General features: G+C 43.6%; 1 protein-coding gene across 1 annotated transcript in view; it reads right to left on the bottom strand.

Annotated features, from left to right (window-relative positions):
• Positions 1–21,065, bottom strand: part of CD4 (CD4 molecule) — a 37,282-nt gene extending 16,217 nt beyond the window's left edge. The window contains exons 1-3 of the mRNA XM_082349819.1: positions 20,992–21,065; positions 14,618–14,723; positions 14,312–14,476 (exon numbers count right to left, since the gene is read on the bottom strand). Coding sequence (XP_082205945.1) covers positions 14,312–14,476; positions 14,618–14,666 — 214 coding nt within the window. The 5' untranslated portion in view covers positions 14,667–14,723; positions 20,992–21,065. The remainder of the gene's footprint in view (positions 1–14,311; positions 14,477–14,617; positions 14,724–20,991) is intronic.

Raw genomic sequence — 21,065 nt, 5'->3', positions numbered from 1 at the left:
GAGATTTGTCTCTTTCCTCTCATTTATTTACTTAATCAGTTATTTATACCAGTGTGGACTCATAGATGTTTATTTTATACTTTGGGACATAAACATTTTTAAGAGTGTTTTAGAATACATTTTAATTTATCTATAGCAATTTTGAGTGTATCTGTTTGTATTTTTTATTGATTGTTCCAGGTATTACATTATATGCATATATAACCTATCACAGCTTACTTGTATTATCATCTTACCTTACCTTCCTTTCCTCCCTTTAACCTCCCTATTTATAATTGTTTTAAAGATTTCCTCTACATACATTTAGAACTACACAAATAGTGTTATAATTTTTGCTTCAACTATCAAACATAATTTAGAAAACTCAAGAGGTAAAGGAAAGCCTAATGTATTTATCCATATATTTGTTTACTTTGTTCTTTCTTCCTTCCTGATATTCTGATTCCTTCTTTTATCATCTTTTTTCAGTTTAAAGGACTTCCTTGAACCATTCTTTTAGGGTAGGTCTGCTGGCAACAAACTCTTAGTTTTTTTGTTTGTTTGTTTTTGATCTGAGAATGTCTTGACTCCTTCATTCCTAAAGGATATTTTCTTTGGGTATAAGATTCTGAGTTTACTATTCTTTTCTTTTTGTATTTGAACAATATCATATCACTTCCTTCAGCCAGCATGGTTGATGCTGTCATTCAAATTGTTTCCCTAGAGGGGGGTTGAGGGGAGAAATAGGTGAAGGGGATTAAAAGGTACAAACCTCCAGTTAGAAAATAAATAAGTAATGGGGATGTAGTATACAGCATAACAAATATGGTCGATAATATTGTAATAACTTTGGGGACAGATGGTTACTGGACTTATCATGATGATCATTTCGTAATGTATGCAAATGTCAAATCACTATATAGTACACCTGAAACTAACGATAATGTACATCAACTTGTATATTTCAATTTAAATATATATCAATTGTATATTTCAATTTAAAAAGTTTTTTTAATACCCTATAGGTAAGTTGTCATTTTTCTCCAGTTGTTTTGATTTTTTTCTTTGTCTTTAGTTTTTAGAAGTTTAATTATGATGTCTTTTTTTAGAATTTATTTTATTTATTTATTTTATTTTTGGCTGCATTGGGTCTTTGTTGCTGTGTGCGGGCTATCTCTAGTTGTGGTGACCGGGGCTACTCTTTGTTGCGGTGCGCGGGCTTCTCATTGCAGTGACTTCTCTTTGTTGTGGAGCATGGGCTCTAGGCACGCAGGCTTCAGTAGTTGTGGCACGCGGGCTCAGTAGTTGTGGCTCATGGGCTCTAGAGCACAGGCTCAGTAGTTGTGGCATACAGGCTTAGTTGCTCTGTGGCATGTGGGATCTTCCTGGACCAGGGCTTGAACCTGTGTCCCCTGCACTGGCAGGAGGATTCTTAACCACTGCGCCACCTGGGAAGCCCTATGATGTGTCTTGATGTGGATTTCTTTAGGTTTATCCTGCTTAGGCTTTGATCAACTTCTTGAATCTATAGGTTAATATCTCTTGCCAAATTTGCAAATTTTTCAGCCAGTATTTTTTCCAGTACTTTTTCAGTCCAATTTTCTTTCCCTTCTCCTTCACTCACTGACACAAATATTACATCTTTTGTTATAGTCCCACAGGTCCTTATGGCTTTGTTCATTTTTTCCAGTCTATTTTCTCTCTGTTGTTCAGATTGTGTAATTTCTATTGTTCTATCTTGCAGTTCACTGATTCTTTCCTCTGTCCCCCCCACCCCAATTTGCTGTTGGGCTCATTCATTGATCCCTTGTATTTTGGTTATATTTTTCCATTCTAAAATTTCCATTTCCATTTGGTTCTTTTTATGTTACCCTTTTTTTTTTTTTTTTTTTTGGCCAGGCTGTGCAGCTTGTGGAATTTCAGTTCCCCAACTAGGGATCAAACCTGGGCCCCAGCAGTGAAAGCACCAAGTCCTAACCACTGGACCACCAGGAAATTTCCAACATCCTCTGTTTCTTTGCTGAGGCTTTCTGGTTTTCATTTGTTTCAAGCATGTTTGTAATTGTTTGCTGAAGGACTTTTTATCATGGCTGCTTTAAAATATTTGTTAGATAATTCTAACCTCTCTTTCATCTCAGTGTGGGCATCTGTTGGTTCTTTTTTTCATCCGGTTTGAGATGTTTCTGGTTCTTAGTATCAAGAGTGATTTTCACTTGGAACCTGGACATTTGAGTGTTATGAGATTCTGGATCTTATTTAAACCTTCTATTTTAACTGGCTTTCTTTTATACCGTTCTTATTACTGCCAGGTAGAGGAAGAAATCTAGGTTCTCCTCTCACCCTCCACTGTGCTAGAGGGGGATGCTCCTCATAACTGGTCAGGGATGGAAGTTCTAGTTCCCCACGTGGAGAAGTTCCAGTTCCCCATGTGGTCTCCATAGATCCTGGTTACTGCAGGGTGGTGGTAAAGGTCTTGACTCTCCACTAGACCTCTTCTGACACCATCCCAGCAGGGTGGGGTGCCTCCTGACTGCTGGGTGGGGTGGAAGTCCAGGATCTTCCTGTGATCTCCACTGACTTTACAGGGGGTGGAGGAGCCTTCTCACTGGCTGGTGGGGATGCACAGCCCCATTCTCTATTTTGCATTCTCTGATCCCATCTCAGTGGAGGTGTTGGGTGCCTTATACAGCCTGGGTGGGGGTGTGTGGAAATTTAGGCTCCCATTCAGCCTTTGTTGGCATGGGAGGGTGTGGGGTCACAGTTTTCCTCTGGTGTTTGGCTGAAGTAGAGCAGTCGTTATACTGAAGTTTTTTGTCTTGCTGAGTTGCTCCTTCCCTGGTCCTTTGACTAAAGAGAGCAGGCTTCTGTGAGGCTTATTTTTGTCTGTGCCCATCAGAGCTTCCAGGTTGCCAGCTTCTTCAGCTCCAAGACTGGGGTATTCGAGGCAAAAAGAAAACTCGCCAACCTTTTATTCTTCAGGCCCTGAGGTCCCTACCAGTCTGCTCTCTTCTCAACACCTTTCAGAATCTTCTTATGTTAGTTCTATATGCAATGTCTAGGTTTTCATTTGTATTTCGTGAGAGGAAGAGTGAAAAGTATGTTACTCTGGACTGAATTGTGTTCCCCCAAAATTCATGTGTAGAAACCCTAACACTCAATGTGATGATATTTGGAGATAGGGAGGTAATTAGATTTATATGAGGCCATGAGGGTGGGGCCTTCCTGGAGGGATTAGTGCCCTCATAAGAAGAGACCCCAGAGAGCCCTCCCTCTCTCTCTGCCATGTGAGGACACAGCAAGTAGGTGGCCATCTGCAAGCCAGGAAGAGAACTCTCTTAAGAACCCGACCATGGGGCTTCCCTGGTGGCGCAGTGGTTAAAAATCTGCCTGCCAATGCAGCGGACACGGGTTTGAGCCCTAGTCCGGGAAGATCCTACATGCGGCAGAGCAACTAAGCCCGTGTGGCACAACTACTAAGCCTGCACTCTAGAGCCCATGCTCCACAACAAGAGAAGCCACTGCAATGAGAAGCCTGCACACCACAATGAAGACTAGCTCCCACTCACTGCAACTAGAGAAAGCCTGCACACAGCAAAGACCCAATGCAGCCAAAAATAATAAATAAATAAATAAATAAATAAATAAATAAATAAATAAATAAATAAAAGAACCCAACCATGCTGGCACCCTGATCTCAGGACATCCAGCCTCCAGAACTGTGAGAATATGTGTTTCTCTTGTTTGAGTCACCCAGACCATGGTACTTTGTTATGGCAGCCCAAGCAGACTAATATGTATGTCTACTCAATTTTCTGGAAAGCCTTTGTTTTTTATTATCTGCATAGTTTCCCACAGTTGTACCATAGTTCAACCCTTTCATCATTGATGGGTTTTCAGTTTGAATTCTGTGCTTTCATATTATAAGTAATGCTTATAACAACATCCTTGCACAGGTTTCATGAAATATTTCTGATTTTATTCCTGTCAAATAGATTTTCCAGGGAATTCCCTGGCAGTCCAGTGGATAGGACTCCACGCTTTCACTGCCAAGGGCGGGGATTCAAACCCCGGTTGGGGAACTAAGATCCCGCAAGCCGCGTGGCACGGCCAAATAAATAAATAAAATAAAACTATTTAAAAAAATAGATTTTCCAGAATAGCTATTACTAGATAAAAAGATTTTAGAACTTTGTATTTAGTAAACATTGACAGATTACTTTAAAAAATTAGCCTAATAATTGATTGTCCCATCATGATATAATGTTCTGAGGGAGTAGGATAAAAAGTATGTATAGTATGATATCATCTATGTAAATAATATATATTTTCCACACTAAACAAAGATCGGAAGGAAGTAAATGAAAATGTTAACAGCAGATATCTCTGAGTGGTGGAATTATGTGTGCATTTGATTTTCTTCCTTATTCTTTTCTGCATTTGCCAAATATTCTATAATGAGCATGTAATACTTTAAAAATCTGGAGAAAAAAACAGTTAACATCAATAAAATTTACATAAAGGAAGTAACATATTGAAAAGTGCACATTGATATACAGTCGCATGTTACTATAGCAGATGCCATTTCAGCAAAATTTGTATAATAAAAAGATATCTAAAGAGCAAGCTGACCTGGCCCACTGATTTCACTTCTAGGAATTCATCCTACAGATACATTTGTACATATGTCCAAAGATACCAGGTGTGACTCACTGAAGAATTCTTCTTTGTGAGAGCAATAAAATGAAAACAGCCTAAGTGTCGAACAATATGTGATTAGTCAAATAAATCATGGTATAATTATACAAAAGAACTATGCAGTCACAGAAAAGAAATGAGGTAGAAATATATAGAGGGACAGATATATGCAGATATAGATAGATGCACACACATATTGAATACAGAACAATCTTCAAAATGCCTGCATAATTTTAAGAAAAAAAAACCCCAAGGTTAGAACCAGGTGCATTGTTATGGTGTGCTCATTGCCTGAATGTTTCTTTTGTTCTTTACTATATTATATCCCCAGCACCTAGAACATTATCTAATTACTTAATTAACATGTAGCCTCTCTCTCTCTCTCTCTCCATATATATATATATATATATATATATATATATATATATATATATATACATATAATATACACCCATATATGATAAATTGATTTTATGTAAGAAGAGAGGGGAACCTATATATATATGCTTCTACATGCATAGTTCCTCTCTTGATGGAAATACAGAAACTGATTAAAACGGTTGCTTCTGGGGAAGGGAACCAAGAAACTGAGGATCAGGAGTAGGAGGGGGATTTATTGTCACTGTGTAACATTAGTACGGTTTAAAATTTTTACCATGCTAAAACAACATTTTTAAGCAACTGTACTCCAATAAAAATAAATAAATAAGAAAAATAAATTTTTTACCATGTACTGTATTACTTTTTCAAATTATTTTAACTTTTAAATTAATAAAAATAAAGCCCCAGCTGAAAGTCCACTTATTTCAAGCAATTCAGCAGAATACAATTCTAGGACCAAAAAAAAAAAAAAGGCTCACAGAGATTGTGGGAGGGAGTTATTGTCCTGAGCTCTGCCCAGGGATATAAATTATGTAATGGGCACCAGGAGCCCACCATCCAGGGGAGGACAGAGGTTAGCTGATCATAGGGGCATCTTGAAGCAGCTGTTTGAGAGGAGAGGACATAGGTAAAGGGCAGTCAGCTGCTTAGTGTGCAGGTTTCTGCTTTGTGTCTTTTTATCAGAAAGAGATCAGGAATTGGGGGTTTTGTTAATTTTAGGAAGTGGCTTTGATTCAATGAAGATCCAGCCCAATACCCCCTTTTTTCTTCACGTCCAGATTTGAAGGGTGAACATGGGTGTCTGAATCATGACTGTAGGAGCCCTGCAAGAACTTTCTTGCCAGAGAAGGAGGAGATTTTTTTCCACTGGACAGAGGCAGGAAGGCGAGACATGCATTTTCAACAAAGATGGTTTCCTATGCACCATAACCAGTTCATCCTTGACTGCCCTGAGGATGACTCCCCAGGGGAGCCCAGGTTGAACGTTGAAAGACCAAAGCCACAGCCAAGATCTAGCCACAGCTCTGCCTCTAACGGGGCACAAAAGCTTGGGGCAGAAACAGAATCTTCCTCTCCCTGGGCCTCAGTTTCCTCACTAGTAACATCAGAGTCTTGGACTAGAGCTGTATTTCCCAAGCTTCAATTATTCTTGCACCTCATACATGACTTTGGCCAAATCTACCTGTCCTATTAACGTAACATCTTTAAATGGATTCACTTTTTAAAATTAATTTATTTTAAAAGGAAACTGTAGCACTGTAGTAAGCAGAAAGCCAATATCACTTGATATAAACAGAAGCAACTGTTAAAAAAAAACCCAAAACCTAAAAAGAATGTTATTATAATTATCACTTAAAACTAAACTTGAGCCACTGATTAACCTTAATAGCACAAAAGGAGTGATAGATATTACATGCTCCTGATGTGATGAAATTGGTAGTATAAAACACCATCTATAAAATGGTCTTGTCAAAAGACTGAATGTGTGCATCCTAATATCCACAGCAGCACTGTTTACAATAGCCAAGACATGGATGCAACCTAAATGTCCATCTACAAATAAATGGATAAAGAAGACATATATATAGATAGATATAGATATATATAATGGAATATTACTCAACCATAAAAATGAATGAAATAATGCCATTTGCAGCAACATGGATGGACTTAGAGATTGTCATACTAAGTAAGTCAGAAAGAGTAACACAAATATCATATGATATCACTTATATGTGGAATCTAAAATATGATACAAAATTTACAAAACAGAACTTATTTACAAAACAGAAAGACTCACAGACAAAGAAAACAAATTTATGGTTACCAAAGGGGGAGGGATAAATATATAGATATAAATGAATCACTTTGCTGTACACCAGAAACTAACACAACACTGTAAATCAACTATACCTCAATTTTAAAAAGATGGGGCTCTAATGTTTTGTAATGTGGAATACAGTTATTAAATAGTAATAAGTCACTGAAAAAAAAAATGAACTTGATCAAAGCGCTAGATCTAATCACCAATCTATAGGAGATTCAAGGGACAGAGGAACATGTTAAGTGATACCACCATGTAAAACTTAGCAGGACAATTGCCTGGTTTCTTCAACAATCAGTTGCAAGAGGGGAAAAAAAGGAGAGTAAATGTATAAATTTAAAGAGATTTAAGGGACATATCAAGCAAATACCATGCATAAATTTTTATTTGAATTCTGACTCAAATAGACCAAATGTAAAAATACGACTATGAGGCAACTGGGAAAATTTGAACACTGATTGGATATTTATTGTCATTAAGGAATTATTTTTAATTTTTAAGCATTGATAATGATACTGTAGATGTGTTTTTTTAAATTGAAGTATAGTTGATATGCAGTGTCTCAGGTGTACAGCAAAGTGATATATATATATATTCTTTTTCAGATTCTTTTCCATTATAGGTTATTACAAGATACTGAATATAGATCCCTGTGCTATACAGTAGGTCCTTACTGTGGATATGTTTTTTGAAAGTCATTACATTTTAAAGATACATACTGAAGTATTTACGGATTAAGTGACACAAGTCTGGTATTTGCTATACAATAATATGGTGGTGGGGAGTTGGGAATATAGATGAAACAAAATTGGCCACAAATTGATAATTGTTGAAGCTGAGTGGGATACATGGGGGTTCATTATATAAATATTTTACTTTTATATATGTATGAAAATTTTTTAAAAAGTTAAAAATAAGCAATGAAATGCAAACAATAATAAATTGAATAAACTTATAAAATAACAAATATGTTTATAACAGTACATTTCATGCTGGTGGCATTTTTTTTTTAACATCTTTATTGGAGTATAATTGCTCTACAATGTTGTGTTAGTTTCTGCTGTATAACAAAGTGAATCAGCTATACGTTTACATACATCCCCATATCCTCTCCCTCTTGCGTCTCCCTCCCACTCTCCCTATCCCACCCCTCTAGGTGGTCGCAAAGCACCGAGCTGATCTCCCTGTGCTATGCGGCTGCTTCCCACTAGCTATCTATTTTACATTTGGTAGTGTATATATGTCAATGCCACTCTCTCACTTCGTCCCAGCTTACTCTTCCCCCTCCCCGTGTCCTCAAGTCTGTTCTCTACATCTGCATCTTTATTCCTGTGTTGCCCCTAGGTTCTTCAGAACATTTTTTTTTTCTAGATTCCATATCTATGTGTTAGCATACGGTATTTGTTTTTCTCTTTCTGACTTACTTCACTCTGTATGACAGACTCTAGGTCCATCCACTTCACTACAAATAACACAATTTTGTTTCTTTTTATGGCTGAGTAATATTCCACTGTATATATGTGCCATATCTTCTTTATCCATTCATCCGATGATGGACACTTAGGTTGCTTCCATGTCCTGGCTATTGTAAATAGTGCTGCAATGAATATTGTGGTACATAACTCTTTTTGAATTATGGTTTTCTCAGGGTATATGCCCAGTAGTGGGATTGCTGTGTTGTACGGCAGTTCTTTTTAGTTTTTTAAGGAACCTCCATACTATTCTCCATAATGACTGTATCAATTTACATTCCCACCAACAGTGCAAGAGGGTTCCCTTTTCTCCACACCCTCTCCAGCATTTATTGTTTCTAGATTTTTTGATGACGGCCATTCTGACCAGTGTGAGGTGATACCTCATTGTAGTTTTGATTTGCATTTCTCTAATGATTAGTGATGTTGAGCATCCTTTCATGTGTTTGTTGGCAATCTGTATATCTTCTTTGGAGAAATGTCTTATTTAGGTCTTCTGCCCATTTTTGGATTGGGTTGTTTTTTTTTTTGATATTGAACTGCATGAGCTGCTTATATATTTTGGAGATTAATCCTTTGTCAGTTGCTTCATTTGCAAATATTTTCTCCCATTCTGAGGTTGTCTTTTTGTCTTGTTTATGGTTTCCTTTGCTGTGCAAAAGCTTTTAAGTTTCATTAGGTCCCATTTGTTTATTTTTGTTTTTATTTCCCTTTCTCTAGGAGGTGGGTCAAAAAGGATCTTGCTGTGATGTATGTCATAGAGTGTTCTGCCTATGTTTTCCTCTAAGAGTTTTATAGTGTCTGGCCTTACATTTAGATCTTTAATCCATTTTTAGTTTATTTTTGTGTATGGTGTTAGGGAGTGTTCTAATTTCATTCTTTTACATGTAGCTGTCCAGTTCGCCCAGCACTACTTATTGAAGACGCTGTCTTTTCTCCATTGTATATTCTTGCCTCCTTTATCAAAGATAAGGTAACCATATGTGTGTGGGTTTATCTCTGGGCTTTCTATCCTGTTCCACTGATCTGTATTTCTGTTTTTGTGCCAGTACCATACTGTCTTGATTACTGTAGCTTTGTAGCATAGTCTGAAGTCAGGGAGCCTGATTCCTCCAGCTCCGTTTTTCTTTCTCAAGATTGCTTTGGCTATTCGGGGTCTTTTGTGTTTCCATACAAATTGTGAACTTTTTTGTTCTAGTTCTGTGAAAAATGCCATTGGTAGTTTGATAGGGATTGCATTGACTCTGTAGATTGCTTTGGGTAGTATAGTCATTTTCACAATGTTGATTCTTCCAATCCAAGAACATGGTATATCTCTCCATCTATTTGTATCATCTTTAATTTCTTTCATCAGTGTCTTATAGTTTTCTGCATACAGGTCTTTTGTCTCCCTAGGTAGGTTTATTCCTAGGTATTTTATTATTTTTGTTGCAGTGGTAAATGGGAGTGTTTCCTTAATTTCTCTTTCTGATTTTTCATCATTAGTGTATAGGAATGCAAGAGATTTTTGTGCATTAATTTTGTATCCTGCAACTTTACCAAATTCATTGATTAGCTCTAGTAGTTTTCTGGTAGCCTCTTTAGGATTCTCTATGTATAGTATCATATCATCTGCAAAGAGTGACAGTTTTACTTCTTCTTTTCCAATTTGGATTCCTTTTATTTCTTTTTCTTCTCTGATTGCTGTGGCTAAAACTTCCAAAACTATGTTGAATAATAGTGGTGAGAGTCGGCAACCTTGTCTTGTTCCTGATCTTAGTGGAAATGGCTTCAGTTTTTCACCATTGAGGACGATGTTGGCTGTGGGTTTATCATATATGGCCTTTATTATGTTGAGGTAAGTTCCCTCTGTGCCTACTTTCTGGAGGGTTTTTATCATAAATGGGTGTTGAATTTTGTCAAAAGCTTTTTCTGCATCTATTGAGATTATCATATGGTTTTTATCCTCCAGTTTGTTAATATGGTGTATCACATTGATTGATTTGCATATATTGAAGAATCCTTGCATTCCTGGGATAAACCCTACTTGATCATGGTGTATGATCCTTTCAGTGTGCTGTTGGATTCTGTTTGCTAGTATTTTGTTGAGGACTTTAGCATCTATGTTCACCAGTGATATTGGCCTGTAGTTTTCTTTTATTTTTGACATCTTTGTCTGATTTTGGTATCAGGGTGATGGTGGCCTCATAGGATGAGTTTGGGAGTGTTCCTCCCTCTGCTACATTTTGGAAGAGTTTGAGAAGGATAGGTGTTAGCTCTTCTCTAAATGTTTGATAGAATTTGCCTGTGAAGCCATCTGGTCCTGGGCTTTTGTTTGTTGGAAGATTTTAAATCACAGTTTCAATTTCAGTGCTTGTGACTGGGCTGTTCATATTTTCTAGTTCTTCTTGGTTCAGTCTCAGAAGGTTGTGCTTTTCTGAGAATTTCTCCATTTCTTCCAGGTTGTCCATTTTATTGGCGTATAGTTGCTTGTAGTAATCCCTCATGATTCTTTGTATTTCTTCAGGGTCATCTGTTACTTCTCCTTTTTGCTTTCTAATTTTGTTGATTTGAGTCTTCTCTCTTTTTTTTTTTTTTTTTTTTTGATGAGTCTGGCTAGTGCTTTACCAATTTTGTTTATCTTCTCAAAGAACCCAGCTTTTACTTTTATTGATCTTTGCTATTGTTTCCTTCATTTCTTTTTCATTTATTTCTGCTCTGATCTTTATGATTTCTTTCCTTTTGCTAATTTTGGGGGGTTTTTTGTTCTTCTTTCTCTAATTGCTTTAGGTATAAGGTTAGGTTATTTGAGATGTTTCTTGTTTCTTGAGGTAGGATTGTATTGCTATAAACTTCCCTCCTAGAACTGCTTTTGCTGCATCCCATAGGTTTTGGGGAGTCGTGTTTTCATTGTCATTTGTTTCCAGGTATTTTTTTATTTCCTCTTTGATTTCTTCAGTGATCTCTTGGTTATTTAGTAGCATATTGTTTAGCCTCCATGTGTTTGTATTTTTTACAGTTTTTTTTTTTCCTGTAATTGATATCTAGTTTCATAGTGTTGTGGTCGGAAAAGGTACTTGATATGATTTCAATTTTCTTAAATTTACCAAGGCTTGATTTGTGACCTAAGATATGGTGTATCCTGGAGAATGTTCCATGAGCACTTGAGAAGAAAGTGTATTCTGTTGTTTTTGGATGGAATGTCCAAAAATATCAATTAAGTCCATCTGGTTTAATGTGTCATTTAAAGCTTGTGCTTCCCTATTTATTTTCATTTTGGATGGTCTGTCCATTGGTGAGAGTAGGGTGTTAAAGTCGCCTACTATTATTGTGTTACTGTTGATTTCCCCTTTTATGGCTGTTAGCATTTGCCTTATGTATTGAGGTGCTCCTATGTTGGGTGCATAAATATTTACAATTGTTATATCTTCTTGGATTGATCCCTTGATCATTATGTAGTGTCCTTCTTTGTCTCTTGTAATAGTCTTTATTTTAAAGTCTATTTTGTCTGATATGAGAATTGTTACTCCAGCTTTCTTTTGATCTCCATTTGCATGGAATATCTTTTTCCATCCCCTCACTTTCAGTCTGTATGTGTCCCTAGGTCTGAAGTGGGTCTCTTGTAGACAGCATATATATGGTTCTTGTTTTTGTATCCATTCAACCAGTCTATGTCTTTTGGTTGGAGCATTTAATCCATTTACATTTAAGGTAATTATTGATATGTATGTTCCTATTACCATTTTCTTAATTGCTTTGGGTTTGTTATTGCACGTCTTTTCCTTCTCTTGTGTTTCCTGCCTAGAGAAGTTCCTTTAGCATTTGTTGTAAAGCTGGTTTGGTGGTGATGAATTCTCTTAGATTTGCTTGTCTGTAAAGGTTTTAATTTCTCTGTAGAATCTGAATGAGATCCTTGCTGGCTAGAGTAATCTTGGTTGTAGGTTTTTCCCTTTCATCACTTTAAATATATCATGCCACTCCCTTCTGGCTTGCAGAGTTTCTGCGGAAAGATCAGCTGTTAACCTTATGGGGATTCCCTTGAATATTATTTGTTGCTTTTAATATTTTTTCTTTGTATTTAGTTTTTGATAGTTTGATTAATATGTGTCTTCGCATGTTTCTCCTTGGATTTATCCTGTATGGGACTCTCTGTGCTTCCTGGACTTGACTATTTCCTTTCCTATATTAGGGAAGTTTTCAACTATAATCTCTTCAAATATTTTCTCAGTCCCTTTCTTTTTCTCTTCTTCTTCTGGGACCACTATAATTCGAATGTTGGTGCGTTTAATGTTGTCCCAGAGGTCTCTGAGGCTGTCCTCAATTCTTTTCATTCTTTCTTCTTTATTGTGCTCTGTGGTAGTTATTTCCACTATTTTATCTTCCAGGTCACTTATCCGTTCTTCTGCCTCAGTTATTCTGCTATTGATTCCTTCTAGAGAATTTTTAATTTCATTTACTGTGTTGTTCATCATTGTTTGTTTGCTCTTTAGTGCTTCTAGGTCCTTGTTAAACGTTTCTTGTATTTTCTCCATTCTGTTTCCAAGATTTTGGATCATCTTCACTATCATTACTCTGAATTCTTTTTCAGGTAGACTGCCTACTTCCTCTTCATTTGTTTGGTCTGGTGGGTTTTTACTTTGCTCCTTCATCTGCTGTGCATTTCTCTGTCTTCTCATTTTGCTTAACTTACTGTGTTTGGGGTCTCCTTTTCAGAGGCTGCAAGTTCGTAGTTCCTGTTGTTTTTGGTGTCTGCCCCTAGTGGGTAAGGTTGGTTCAGTGGGTTGTGTAGGCTTCCTGGTGGAGGGGACTGGTGCCTGTGTCCTGGTGGATGAGTCTGGATCTTGTCTTTCTGGTGGGCAGGACCACGTCCGGTGGTGTGTTTTGGAGTGTCTGTGAACTTATTATGATTTTAGGCAGCCTCTCTGCTAATGCATGGGGTTGTGTTCCTGTCTTGCTAGTTGTTTGGCATGTGGTGTCCAGCACTGGAGCTTGCTGGTCACTGAGTGGAGTTGGGTCTTAGCGTTGAGATGGAGATGAGACGGAGGTCTCTGGGAGAGCTCTCGCTGGTTGATATTACATGGGGCCAGGTGGTCTCTGGTGGTCCAATGTCCTGAACTCGGCTCTCCCACCTCCGAGGCACAGGCCTGACACCTGGCCAGAGCACTAAGACCCTGTCAGCCACACAGCTTACATGTAAATGGGTTAAATTCTTCAATCCAAAGGCACAGGGTGGCTGGCCTTCTCCGCTCTGCTTGGTCCTCCAGCTAGGCGTTGTCCTCCGGGTCTGCTTGATATGGAGAGCCTGCTTGGGATCCAGGTCCAGCTGCATTCTTTAGCGTCTAGAAGAAGCAGCCGTCGCCCCCATCCTCCCCTATCCCTGGGACAACTCTTCACGGTCCTGGAGCATCCGAGGCTCCACCCCTCATGCTGCTAGCGGTGCCACTGGTGGCATTTTGACTCATTTTTTTTTCTACTTTTGACTTATATGACACTCCCATTTAATAATGTGCTGAATATTAGAGGTCATACACAGAAGAAAGAAGAGTTATTTAAAGAGAAGCATGTGCGTAAAATTTATGTGAGAAAGTAATCTCCTTTACTGCAAAATAACGTTCCTAATAAGTATTGAAATCTTAATTCTTTCCACTTGAAAAGCTAGAAATAAATCATTCTATCGCTTTTAATGGAAGTAAACAAAGTATGGTCATGGATCTGTAGCAACAATATTCATGAAATCATGGGTTTTATATGATAGTTATTTTTCTAATATCCATTAAAATAATGAAATTATAATAGACCACCAGAAGACATTCCCCAGCCCACCAGCAGCTGGCAGAGGGAGGCTCTGGACTTGGAGAGTCCCTGAGACTCTCAGCTGGAACCTCCAGGATCCCAGAGTTTACTAGGAGCTGGGCTCTGGCACCAGAGGTGTTCAATCCCTGGGGCTTTTCTCTCTGAACGGGGAGTGGGACCAGCCTACCTTTGTGCAAGAAGGAGCCATGACGCCCCAGAATCTTGATATGGTTAGAATTTTTCCAGCTGAAGGGCAGGTTCTTATTCTGGTAAGCTTTGCAGGGCAGCTCTGCGAGGTCTCCTGCCTTACCCAGCACCACTTTTTTCCCCTGAGTGCCGGCTGGGAGCATCACTAGGTAGAAAAACAGGCAGGAGGTCAGGCCTCGAGGGTGTGGCTGCCCTGCCTCTGCCTCATCCCCCCGTCCCATTGCATTTCCCAATCAGCCCCTCCTCCCAGGCCACCTGCACCCAGACTCCAAGTCTGAGCACTCACCCAGTTGCAGCACCAGGAACAGGTGCCTAAGAGAGGTTCCAGGGTCCATTGTGGCTTTGCTGAGGCAGGCAGGGACCTGGGCCTTCCCCCAAAGAAAAGGCAGGGCCTGGGGGAGACACCAATCATCAGTCAGCAGGCATTCACCTGGCCTGGGATCCCTTCAGGACCTGGACAGCCAGGCCAGGATCTAGACATGCAGATCTCTAACAAGACATCCACTGGACGCGCCACACATGCTGTGCTCAGGCCAGGGGTGGGTTCTCTGCCAGGTGGGACCAGAAACGGATTCTCGGAGAAGGTGGTAAATTGGGACTAGGACCAGGGAGCCAAGCCAAGTCATGAAGGTCCTTGAGTGCCATACTGGGAGGCTGGGACTCGACCCTGGGCGCTAGGGAGCTTTACTTAGAGAAGGACAGGAGTAGATTTACAAGATAGATGCCTTCAGCTGCTGAGCAAACAATGAGCTGGAGGAGGTCAAGCCCTGGAGGCAGGATTTCAAGAATTCTGGTGAGAGAAGATGAGGCCTGAACTCAGAGAGAGGGACTTGAGGGAGGAGTTCTGAATTAAAACTCCCAGGACTGGGACTTCCCTCGTGGTCCAGTGGGTAAGACTCCACGCTCCCAATGCAGGGGGCCCAGGTTTGGTCCCTGGTCTGGGAACTAGATCCCGCATGCATGCCACAACTAAGAAGTCCGCATGCCGCAACTAAAGATCCCGCATGCCGCAACTAAGACCCAGCACAGCCAAAATAAATAAATAAATAAATTTTTAAAAAATAAAATAAAACTGCCAGGACTTGGGGCCTGATTCAGTGTGAGTGATGCGGTCAGAGGAAGAGCAGAGGGCAATTCCCTGCTCACTGTCAGACCGACCCTATGAGGCCTCTGAGTGGGACAAGGAGAAAGATGATGTTTCAGAGTTTCTGTGGGCTTGGAAAACAGACAAGGCTGTGGAGGAGGGGGTCGCAGAAAGGCTCTGAACGGGCCTCAAGGAATGGGCGGCACTGGGTTGGAGCAGTGATTCTCAGCGTGTGGTCACAGGTCATGAGCAGTGGCTGATACCTGAGAACATGTGAGAAAGGCAAACTCTCGGGTCCACCCCAGACCTGCTGAATCAGAAGCTGGGGGTGTGTCCAGCTGTCTGTGTTTTCGCAAACCTCTGGGCGACTGATGCACACTCAAGTCTGAAAACACTGAGCTAGCTGGAAAGGAAAGGGGAGGGGCATCCCACTGCCATGTGCAAGGTCAGGGGGCTGTGGAGGGAAGTAGTCGGGGGTGACATGGGAAGGCGCGTGGAACCTGACCTTGAATCTTCAGAGGCAGGCTAGAGAGTTAGGGCTCGGCTGTGCAGGCCACTGGGAGTCGCTGCTGTTTTTTTGAGCAGAGATGTGAGTGGTCTTTGTAGAGCTTTAGGAAGCTTGATGTGGTAACGGGACCAGATAGATGACATGGAGGAAGTAGAGACTAAAGGAAGGCCACCAGACAGTGCCTGGAAGGCAGGCAGGGGCAGGCTCGAGTGTCTTCGAGCGGGGTGGGGGAGGGTTGGATTGGGAGTTTGGGATTAGCAGATGCAAACTATTATACACAGAATGGATAAACAACAAGGTCCTATTGTGTAACACAGGGAACTATATTCAGTATCCTGTAATTAACCATAATGGAAAAGAATATGAAAAAGAATGTATATGTATATATATATACATGTATCCGAATCACTTTGCTGTACAGCAGAAGCTAACACAACATTGTAAATCAACTATACTGCAATTTAAAGAAAAGTGTCTTTGAACTCCAGGCCCAGGCTGTAAACGGGCCTCAGAGCATAGACGGCCTTGGAGGCAGTGTCGGCATGCACCTGGCCCAGAGTTTGTGCATCCAGACCTACTTTTCTCTCCCCACTGCCTGGTCTTTCTCTCCCTCGAGACCACCTTTGCAGTGATCTGCCCCCTCTGAACTCCCACAGCCTCCCACTCTGAACTTGACACCCCCTTGGGCACGTCCCACCTTCTACCTTCGGGTGCAATGACTTGGGTTCCCACCTCTCCTCCACCACCTTGATCTCCTCTGGGTTAGAGGTGATGGTCCAGCCAGCAATGCTGCCACTGGCACCAGCTGGAGCACAGAGAAGGGTCTCGGGATGTGTTTGGGTAACTTAAACCAAATTGAATTGAACAGAAGAGGGGAAATTACTGATTCCTTTTTTCTGTACTCAACATGTTAATTCTGTTACTAAAATGGGTCAGCGAAGGGTCTGCACCCACCCAGGCCTGGCCTGGATGAAGCCCAATCATCCGCATCCACGCTGCCTATTCTCGTGCACATCCCCCCCAGGTATGCTCCATCCTCTCTGCCCTGCTTTCCACGAGGAGGCTGACTGCTACACACCCTACACAGCGTGTCACCCCGGCTCCCTCACCCTCCAGCTCCTGGTTGGGGTTGGCCACTGAGAAGCACCCACAAGAGATGGGAGGGCCGGGGAGAGAGGCTGGGGTATTTTATCTTTACTCTCTCCCGGCTCTGGGCATATTTTCTGGCAATGGCTGTATTCCCTCTCTCCCCGCTCCCTCCCCTGGCGACTACAGCTTCTGTCAGATGACCCCCTAACCACAGCTCAAACCCTCACTGGGTTCTAGAAACATCAGGTTGGCCCTTTCCCCTTCAAGACTCCGCCTCTTCCTACTGGTATCTGGTGCCTCAACATGCTGGTTGGGCCCCTGTCCACGCCTCTTTCTGCAGATGGTCTTGAACCATCTGAGATGCATTCTGTTTCCTGTTGGGCACTGATCCATGATAAGGATATAGCACTCAGATGGGTGCTGAGGGCTTGGTCCTCCTCATGAGGTTTGGGGGGCAGGGGGAAAGCCCCCTCCTGTTGCTCCATCTGCCTGAAAGAGGAACTATCCAGGGCCTAACTCATGGTGGGAACTTGATAGAATTTTTTTAAACCAGGGAAATAGGAAGAGAAGAGGTCAGGAAGAAGGTTTCCAGGAAAGGAAGAGGGAAGCTAGTCACAGGTGCAGTTGTTTTGCAAGTTGGCCTAGGCCGTGGAGGCACAGAGGGGAAGGCTGGGGTGAAAGAGTAGGGCAGGGCACGCTTACATCTGAGAGCGGGTCCCACTGCCGCCACCCCAGACTCACCGTGTCCTTGGTGAGCGGAGAGTGAAGGAGTCTGCATGTGGGATAGCCCTTCCCTGGGGTCCAAAGTCAGCCTAGATGCCTGAGCAAGGTTGGGGACATTCTTGCCTCTCCCCAAGTGGTGGTCATTTTTTCTTCCCCACTCGGTGATCCTGGGGTCTGTGCAAGGGCCACCTCTCGCCACCAGCTCCCTGTGCTGCCCCAAACCACCCCAGGGCTCAGCTTGGTGTAGGAGGCTCTGGGTTCCCAGCTGCTGTTTGCTTTGGTGCCTGGGGCTTCCGCTGCTGCCTCAGAGAGCTGGCCTTTGATTTCCACATCCTCAGCCTCCCCAGAGGCGCTCCGCCCCGGTACAGTAGCATCCTGTGCACCACAGCCCCTGAGAGCGGCTGGGAGGGCCCGCTGGTCCCCGAGGCCCTGGCTCCTCTCTCTCTCTCTCCCTGCTTCTCTGCTCACATCTGTGCGTTCCTGCACCTATGCTTCCCCACGCTGATGCCTCCACCTTCAACTCCCTGCATCCGTGTCCCCCTTCCTCTGTGCCTCGGACACCGGGAGGCAAGTCTGGCTCTCCTGGGCTCACCTTGAGAGCCCCTTGCCTCTTCTCCTTTGGCATCCCTCCTCTCTCCAGCTGCCACTACTCTCTAGGCCCTTCTGGCCTGGAAACCGGCATCCAGGCCTCTGGCAGGGATGCAGGCTTCCACAAGCCTCCGTGTGAAGGGAGCCTGCAGAACACAGCCTGGAGCCCAGGGGCGGATGCCAGGGAGATGGCTGCAGGCTGGACAAAGGGAAACGGACAGGGACTTCCCTGGTGGTCCAGTGGGTAAGACTCCGCATTCCCAATGCAGGGGGCCTGGGTTTGATCCCTGGTCGGAGAACTATATCCCACACGCATGCCACAACGAAGATCCAGTGCAGCCAAAATAAATAAATTAATAAATATTAAAAAAGAAAAGGGAAAGGACAGGTTCAGAGAAACACACAGAAGCCCCAAGGGAAGATGACGGGAGGATGGGTGGGAAAGAGGGCGGCAGGGCGAGACCCAGAGCAGCTCATTGAAGCAGCAGCTGCACTTCACACAGCCCACGATCACACACAAAGCCCAGGGTCCTACAAACAAGGTAGGGGCGGAGGGGAAGCGAAGGGAATTCTGAGAGGCCAGACCCACGCCCGGAGCAGGACACCCAAAGAGAGGCGAGGAGAGGCCAAAGTGGCAAGGCACCGCACACCCTCGGCGCCCCGAGGCTCCCCGGCCCGGGCTGGGCTGAGGAGCGAGGCTGGGGGGGGAGCAGGAGGGCGCATCCCCGCCGCAGCGCCCGTCTGTGGTCCCGCAGGCACTTTCATCTCCTCCCCGCGGCCCCCGGCAGCCCCCTCCAGCCGCGCCGCGGGATGCGGCCTCCACCGCACGCGCCCGGGTGCTGCTCCCGGCTTCACAGGAACTGACTTCCTAGCGACGCGGTCCCTCTGAGGGACCCTTGTGGTTCCCTGGCTGCAACCTCCGCCATCCTCTCCTTTGTCTCTGCCGCCCACGTGGGGAGAGCGCAGCCCCCCTCCTACCACAATCCCCCGAAAGGTGCAGAACAGTCCCCAGCCTCGGAGCCCACAAACCCAGGCCCCCGCCTGCTCCTCCCCGACACCCACCCTCATCGGAGGTAGTTCATTCAACCAGCGCTCATTGAGGGTCTACGGCGTGCCGGGCCCTTGCTCTCCAGCTGCGTGGCGGACACCACCGTGGCCAGGATCAGGGCCCCAGGGCTGAGGGGCTTCTGCCCCAAACCGGTCGGTGGGGGGAGTTTCTATCCCAGGGGGGCCTCTTCTACCTAAGGGCCCCCACGCTGAAGGAGGGAAACAGCCCGGGGTTCTCTCTGACCCGGCCCTCTGGGAACCCTTTCATCGGAGGTGAGGAGGGCGGCCATTTTGGTCGAGCCCAGAGCCTGCACAGCGCAAGAAATTGTTTGCCAGAACATGAGGTGCGGTGACCTCTCCCATCAGGTTCTACCCTCAGCCTCGCACCCCGAAAAAGTCACGCCGCAAGAGCAGGACGTTCAGGAAGCGCTATCCCACCCAGAGTGAAATCTCTGAATTAGCGAGAACGGGGCCTTTCTATTTTGAGGGATCTGACCGTGAGGAGGGAGGCCCCTCGCCCAGAATCCAGCCAGGAAGGGAGGACAGAGGACACTCAGGGAACAAGGCTGGAGGCCAGGGAGGCCTCAGGAAAGAGGAAAGGACCCAGGGCATGGGAGCGGAAGGCTGGGGTCCTCAGGGCATCCCACTTGAGGGGTATCACCTCCTGCGTGCCCCCCCCCCATCACACACGCCCACCAAGCCCGGGGAGGGTCTGCAAATCCTTTTCTAACCCGCACTAGCCTCCTTTTGCAGAGCAGCTGAGGCACCTAAAACCAATTCCTTAGAACCAATTTTTCTAACGATGTCGTGGCCTAAAAATACGTATCTGTCACTTTTATAGCGTGTCATACCGAAGAGCTCAGTTTCAACCCTTTCTGGGAATTTTACCTTTCCACTGCTTCATTTATCATTTTAAAGCTAATTAAAGTGGAAGTGCCTTCAGACATATTGTTCAAAAATCCTAAAAATGCACAAAAAGTACACAAAAGTGTAGAAACACATAAACAGGGAGTCGATGGAGGCTACATCAATCACACAGCTTATGAAGTGCTGCCAGTATGAGTTCTGGTGTGAGTTTTTGGTGATTGGGTCATTGGGAAAATTAATTTTGGAGGAGAGTTGTCTCTAGACCAGATTCTACTTCTCTTTCTCTTTTTCTTGCTTTTATTTTGTTTTCTCTTTTCCTTTCTTTTTTCTAGGCCTCCTCCCTCCTTAATATTTGTTGATTATTTTTATGTCTTTCCCATCCCTCCTTCCCTCTTGTCTTCTTCTTTTCCCCTCTCCCTGTCTTCATCTCCTCCACTCCCCATGACTAGTGGCCTTTCTCAGCCCGGGGCACTTGAGCACCCATTCCTTCTCTGCTCTCGGAGTCACCCTTCCGAGTCAACACCCTTCCGCTCTGGGAACTGAGCTGTGCGCCGTGGGACTGCGGAGAGAAGTGTGGCGTAATCCCCGGCCTCTGCAAGCTCCCATTTCCAAGGGGAGATCAATGCTCATGAAATGCAAGAGAAGGTGGTCAGAGCTGTGGGCAGAGACCTGGAAATCCAACACATCTTCTGCCGCATTCCTCTCCCCTTCCCCGCCCCTCGGGAAGGAACGAAGCCCTGTCTGTCCCTCTTACCTCTGGGCCTGGGTCTCCCTTCCCCTCTGCTTCTTGCACAGGTGTGTCTATGTGAGTGTTGGGAGCAGGCGCCC

The sequence above is a fragment of the Balaenoptera borealis genome (assembly GCF_965194805.1).
Source record: "Balaenoptera borealis genome assembly, chromosome: 13".
Taxonomy (NCBI): Eukaryota; Metazoa; Chordata; class Mammalia; order Artiodactyla; family Balaenopteridae; genus Balaenoptera; species Balaenoptera borealis.
Note: the sequence above shows the minus strand (reverse complement) of the source record. Positions and strands in the feature narration are given on the sequence as shown.